Source organism: Taudactylus pleione, unplaced genomic scaffold (assembly GCF_031769625.1).
Source record: "Taudactylus pleione unplaced genomic scaffold, aTauple2 ptg000265l, whole genome shotgun sequence".
Lineage (NCBI taxonomy): Eukaryota > Metazoa > Chordata > Amphibia > Anura > Myobatrachidae > Taudactylus > Taudactylus pleione.
In genome coordinates this window covers 8,260,047-8,267,267 of record NW_028284667.1, presented here as the reverse complement: position 1 = coordinate 8,267,267, position 7,221 = coordinate 8,260,047, and the positions used below count along the sequence as shown (strand labels likewise).

Here is a 7,221-nt window from a genome sequence, read left to right as displayed (position 1 = left end):
CTGTAAATAAAGAGGACCCGTGCAACCACTATGCAACATAAGTGGTTTTGCGGTTGTTCCTAAAACACTGAATGGGTATGTCACTCATTCAATGTCTTGATTGTTCTTCTGAGTGCAGGCCAGACATGGGGGGACAGTGGCTGGCTACTGCTCTTATATGTTTGTAATGGGCTAGTATAAAACATGCAGGGTGGTACAGAAAGGGCTTTGCAAATGGCAGTGGTAAGGATGCTTTTGGGGCAGCGCACAAGTGTTCGGTCAGTGCTAGACATGACAGACAACAGTGTCATTATTATTATAAACAGTATGTCTTTTCTAGAGGATGGACCCCTGTAATCTTCTGGGTTTATTGTGCCTTTACACTTTGGCCCTTGTTTGGAGTTGCACACAAGTCCGCTTCGCAGGATCATACACATCTCAACTGGGAGTGGGTGCAACTGAGCATTTGTAAGTAAGATAAGTGTTCTGAAGGCATGTTGTGAGTGTATAGGCATAATTGCTGGCAGGGGCTGGCTGGCAAAGTTTAGCCTGGGGGGCAAATGCATGCGGGTGGCCCTGGCAGAGGAGTAGCGTGTAGCCAGGGTGCCTGGAGCACGTCCGTGCTTAGGCGCCCCCCCCCCCTCAAGTGTTCCAGGGAGGAGGCGGCTCCATATGGAATTAATGTAAAGTAAAAATAAAGATATGGGGCAGCCCCCTGTAATGGTGCCCATATGCAGTGCCCCCTGTGCCCCAGAAGAGGACCCCCTTATGCAGGCCACCAGCAGTGTCCCTAGTAGTGATCTTCCTATGCAGTGCCCTTTATACAGTGCCCCTAGTAGTGGTCCCCCCTTGTGCCCCCAGTAGTAAGCCCCTTATATAGTGCCCCCAGTAGTGGTCTCCCCTGTGCAGTGCCCCCAGTAGTAGTCCTCCCCCCTTGTAGTTTGTAGTGCTCCCAGTAGTATTCCCCCCCTTGTAGTGTCCCCAGTAGTAGTCCCCCCCCTTGTAATGCCCCCAGTAGTAGCCCCCCCTTGTAATGCCCCCAGGGTTGCTGCTATTTCCTATGTGGCTAAAGGACCTCTGTAACGTATCCACCACGTGACCGCTGCAGGAGGCTGGACCGCTCCTGCGTTACCATCCACTAGGGCATAGAGGGGGAATAAATATTTGTGGCGAGCGCAGCGAGCCACCGTGGCCAAAGTGTGGCGAGCGCAGTGAACCCGTGAGGGGACACTTTTGGTCCCCTGTTAGCATCCCCGCCCCTCCCCCTTTCAGGCCAGGTCACGTGGGTGTGACGTCACAGGTCCATCAGCCTTGTATAGTCTAGACCTAACCATGCCCCCAGTAGTAGCCCCCCCCGCAATAGAGAGACAAGTAATAAAAAAAAAACACTTAGCTGAAACCCCGCTCCTGGTCCAGCCGCTGCTGTCAGCTCCTCCATCCGTCCTCCCGGGCCGCTTTGCATTATGGGAGAGACGTCATGACATCATGTCATCTCTCCCATTACCCACTGCGGGAGCCGGAAGTTGGTTCCAGCAGTGGGAGCAGCAGCAGCCAATGAGAGTCTGACAGACTCATCAGCTGCTGAAACAAACACACAGCTGCTGGAGCCGGCGGCTGTGTTTTTGTCACGGTGTAGCACTGACCGAACTCAGTCCGGTCAGCGCTACATGCGCGGTGCAGCCTGTGTCACAGTGACACAGACAGCCCGTGGCCCGCATGGCGCTGCGGCCCGGGGGGCACATGGCACCCTGCCCCCCGGCCCAGCCCGCCACTGATTGCTGCCGATTCAGAGTAGAGAGTATCCAGATATTCATCGGACTTAAAACATAACTTGCTCCAAGGAAAGAGCTGGTGTAAATGCACGCTGATAGTGTTGACGGCTGCTCTCACAAATGCGGTGTATAGGGGTGGTGTGGCTGGATGGACACGGCCAACTACACAGGGGTAGATCTGCATTTATTTTCAAGCACACAGTGCTGCTTAATTGCATTGATCACTGAATCAAGTCCTTTATATGTTACACAAACTATTACAACGGCATGCTGCTAGTGTAGGTATAATTCATATTCAAATAAACAATACCGGTATCAGGTTGTAGGACTGCTCTGCTTGGTTAGGAAACACATCCTTTATCATTACATGTAATAGGGATATTAACAATGCTTAAAGTGACATTGTCATTAGGGGATATAGGACCTAATTCAGAGATGTACACTAATGCATACGCACAGGGCCGATGCTAAAGTGTTCGACTCCCCCCTACAAACTATAAATTTGCGCCCTCATATAGTTAGCATTCACACATTTTAATACAAGAACTAATGGCTCCATTGGTAAAATGTCTGACAACATAGTGTGGAGTGATAGGTTTGAATCCCAGGTATCACTATTTTAAATTAGGCAGAATTTGAAGTAGCTTCATACACGTATAGTTACAATTCATAGACTTCCATTGTATTAGCGGAATTGATATGAGATGTGACGCTGGAAAGCCGAATGGTGCAGAATCCCGACAGGTGCAGGTAAGGACCCTAAACCTCCTTTAGTGGTGCCTAACAACCCCCCCCCCCTTGCAGCACCCTAAACCTAACTCTTCTGGGAGGGTACCTAACCGTAACGGTCGGGATGCAGACGCTGGTATCCTTCGGGATGTCGGCATTATGCCAGGCGGCAGGATTATGGCATAAGTATTTCGACTGACTGCATCCCGTCCGCAGGCATATGAACTTCATTTCTTATTAGCAAATGGCTCCATTGGTAAGGTGAATGAATGCCACTTATGAGGCAATAGGTTCAAATCCCATGTATGACTGTTTTGTAAATTAAGGAGAATGTGAAATGGCTTCATATACATATAGAATTCACTGGCTCCCTTTGTAAGGTGACTGACTGGAAAGTATGAGGTGATAGGTTTCAATCCACAGGCTCACTTAGTTGTAGTAAATGGCTCCATTGGCAAGTTGTCTAACCACAAAGTGTAAGGTGACAGGTTCGAGTCCCAGCTATGGCAGTATTTTGAAATGTGTTAAATTAAGCAGGATATGACTGAAGGTGCTTAGGGTCAGAAGGGGAGGTGGCCCCAACTGGCTGTGTGTATGGGCAACCGTGCACTTGCTGCAGGGACTGCTGGTGACTGACAGCTCAGCTCAAATGGGCGGGCAAATTCAAATGCCTATAAAAGGAAGTGTGTTTTTAGCTCTAAGGTAACTTTGTGATTTTAAACTTAGATGTAATAACAGTATCTCTTAAATCACCACATAGCCACTAGGTTTATCTACAAATATTTATTATAACACTTGGATATAACTACAGGAAGCCCTTGGCACTGATAGAAAATATTGATTCACTGTTAGGTTACAAAATTTATACATAGCAAAAGGTAATACTTTTTTTTTTCTTTTACATAAAAATATTACACTAATAGAACTCGGAGAAAAAAAACTTCAATCAACTACACAAAAGTGAAAAAAAAAAATCCCGTCATTATCCATACATTAGGACACTGGGCTGAAACAATCACCTGCATTGCAGTAGAAATAATTACAAATTGCATGCATTGGCTTTAACAAAAAGCTACTGTAAGCTATTATGTTACAATTTCTCTAAATACAATAAGGACTCATGCACATGGGCGATAATGTTAAGCATGTAGCCTGTTTTCTTAAAGACTATTAAATGCAATTAATGCCAATTGTAAAAAAAAAAAAAAAACCCAAAACACTAATTACAAGCAAATACACCTGTAAACACTTCTGGCCTTCGCCTTCATTGCTCAGAAGCATTAATCACTCTGGAGTTCTATCTGAACCCTTGTTACGTACACAGTACACTATACTGCAGGGAAGCATTGAGAGCTGTTAATGAATGCGCTTCAGACACTAACAGCAAGGACAAAGTGCATCGTGTTGTCCACGCTATATTACCGCCCATGTGTACAAGCTCTGAACAACTCAATTTAATCTTTAAAGTGTACAAAAAAATAAAGTTGTCCTCTCAGGATTTGTAGTCAACAAAAATATCCGAAAACGGTCTGTTCACATTTCAACAATCAGGAATACCTGCAGATGATGGCGTAGGCTGGGAGGCCATACCTACCAACCGCCTACAGCTCAGTTTTTTTTTCATATTTAAGAAGTGCAACTGTCAAACCAAAAATCACTATTAACTATGGAAATATAAGTGACCTACAGCAACAACGTAATACTACATCTTCAAATGCACCACTGTAATTGTGTTTGCCATTATTACCTAAGACTGAACACTCTTAAAATGGACTACTTTAGACATTCAGTAAATTTAAACAATTGGCCAGGTACCAGTGATGGTGCTGAGGAGTCAGGCATTCCGTCTCTCATGCTCTAGTGATGTCCTAGCAAAATATTCTCAAGAATATTGGCTCAACCAAACAATGGCTGCTTCCACTGGTAAGGAAGGAAACATGTAAATAAAATGGGTGTCCCCGACTAGATGGTTCTGCTGCCTTGTGTACAGACATTACAAGCATATTCCGACACTTCCTTTCCTGATGCGCTGGCGTATCTGGAAGTGTCAGTGACATTAAAAAAAAAAAAAAAAATTGTACTTGGGTCATTGTTTCACTTCAAAATGGCAACACTAGAATAGGGGTTTTACATGTAGAACTGGACAGATGCAATTATTTGATATAACTCACCATATAATTACCACCTCTCCAATTCTATGGTCCTTGTTTTTGTAACAGTGTATTCCATGGGTGGGGAAAAAATTTAAAATAACTGCCAATACCTTTATAAAGTGCTTCCTTTCAAAAAGCCTGAGTTCATTGTGTGTGAGTGAGTGTGTGAGTGTGAGTGGGATAGAGAGACACCATTGTTATTGTTATGCACTGGAATTTGTTTAAACTGTACACAATCACATCTAGTAAAATGTTTTTGTTTTTTTACTAAATCATTATCTTTTGGAATGAATGAATTAGCCATAGACGCTACTGCTCCTCATGCTGTTATGGTTATTTATGTGTAAGAATTGAGCTGTTCTTTTGACCGTGACTGGATATCTTGCAGTTCTTGCTCTTCTTTGGCTTTAGTGTCTTGGTAGGCCTGCATTTTTCTTGCATCCTTTAAGTAGGCCCAATTAGAAGCCAGAATCATGAGGAAGTGGATCTGTAAGAGAAGGGTGAGGACGATGGCTAGTAAACGTGTCAACAGGCAAAGCAAGCAGCGGTTAGAGAACTAAAAGTAGTAGCAATAATCTAAAAAGGAAATAAAAATGTTAATCTGTTTTTTTTTATTTTGGTAACACTTTAGTGAAAATTAATAACCTTATATCCAGGCATGCACTCTCTGTACTATGGTGGACAAAGGTGAGGAAAGCAATAAGGGCATTAGTAAGCAGAACTCCGAGTAATCTGAAGGAATCCTCTTTGCAGACTGGTTAAACCAACAAACACTTCCCAAGAAATTAAAAATAAATATGAAACCAAAGAAACATACTTTATTTTGTTATATATATATATATATATCAAACAAATATTCTATAATAGATGCATGTACACAAGTGCAAAAAACATATCAAGACATACTAAAATAGAAAATATGTATGGTCCATTAAGTAGAATTGTTCTTCATATATTAAGTGACCTGTGGAGGTAAGTGGTTTATAAACAGAAGCATGCAGGTCCACAAATGAGTCTTTATTGCCACTTTATTCAACTACAAAAATAGGTTAGAAAAATGAAATCATTGCTAGTGCTCATATGTTTCTTTTAAACACTTTCATGTTAAAATGAACCCGGTATCCAGTGATAATTAGGTCCCACAGTAATCCTTCCCTGCACTATTGCCTCTCACACGTTACATCACTTCCATTCTTCCTGGCCACAGAGGCCTCCAGTAAATGCAAATCAAGTTATTGGACTTCAGTCTAGGTGATAGGTGGATTAGTCTTGTCGAGATCTGGCTAATAAATAATACTCTGTTACTATCATTTACTGTCCCTGTACAAGTGCGGGAACTTTTGAAAAATAAAAAAGTGTGTAGAACTTTGTATGATTTGGGGTAAGTGAAGCCTCTATTAGGGATTAGTATGAGATCATACTAACTATATTTATTGATTCTGTATACGTTGCTGCGTTTGGCATTGATGATACTCCACCCTAGGCATCCTGCATCATATACAATTGTAATTGCACTGCAGCGAAGGGCAGCTGAATAGACCGAGAAAGGCACGCGTTGTAGATATCATTAAGGAGACGCCAAAATGAATGTTCTTTGAATTAAGTAACAGAATTTAGCCAGATCTCATACACTGTTGTGCTTACATACAATCATTTTTATATTACTCCCCCACAAGGCTATAAGTGACACTATTTACAAAGAATAAACATAATTGTTCATAGAAAATCTGAAATGCTAGACTTAGTTTTAGTCCAGGGTGTCAGTGGTAGATTATGCTACAACAATCAGTCTCTCTAATGCTTTGACTAAAACAGATTAGAATTTAGTGCAGCAATCCTCCCGACTCTTAAACTTCAAAACGGCATAGTTATATGTGGTTGCCATCATGTAGATCAGCTGGTGGAAAAGAACAAAATAAAAAGGAGTGTAAGATATGGCAGACTAATGCCTCATGCAGCCTCGGACATCACTCAGCTACAGATTCATTGCTTTGAATCAGGGAAGATGGAGGTTGATCTGTATTATAGATTTATTTCTCAATGGGCACGATTATAGAACCCCAGAGACCTCTGCAATTACACGGATATTCGTCATACACATTGATTGTTAGACAATACAATATGTGACCAGGACATGGGAGATCAGAATAGAATTCTTTTAGGGTTCCCGAATTGTTAGTATGCCATACTTGTGCACACTGTTTCTAGATGGACAAACACTTTTCAAGGTTCAGTGCTACAGATGCCTTGATATCAAGCTCTCTCTCGCTCTAAATATTATATATATATATATATATATATATATATAAATAATACAGTGAGCATCTGAAACTTACAATTCTTAACTTCTTGGCAAAAACAAAATCCATTAAATAAACAAAACAGCATTTTACATCATGGTATAATCATACTTATGTAGTACATATAAAAGTGTAGAATATCAGCAATTTAATATATTCAGTTACATTTCTTTCTATGATACAGAGAGATCATGCTCCATTGATATATGAAACCAAACATTCAGCTGCATTATGTTAGTGACCAATAAACGCAGCAGGAATTGGCAGTGTAGAGTCACTTGTCTCACT

General features: G+C 41.9%; 1 protein-coding gene across 6 annotated transcripts in view; it reads right to left on the bottom strand.

The window, feature by feature from the left end:
- Positions 1 to 3,248: 3,248 nt before the first annotated feature.
- GPM6B (glycoprotein M6B) overlaps positions 3,249 to 7,221 on the bottom strand; it is a 128,585-nt gene continuing 124,612 nt past the window's right edge. For 4 of the 6 annotated variants that reach the window (XM_088481155.1, XM_088481158.1, XM_088481154.1 and 1 more), the window contains one exon: positions 3,249 to 5,120. In XM_088481155.1, the coding sequence (XP_088337281.1) occupies positions 4,971 to 5,120 (150 nt within the window). In that variant the 3' untranslated portion in view covers positions 3,249 to 4,970. Of the gene's footprint in view, positions 5,121 to 5,431; positions 6,531 to 7,221 lie in introns of those variants that run through there. The other 2 variants (XM_088481156.1, XM_088481159.1) reach the window with 1 other exon arrangement.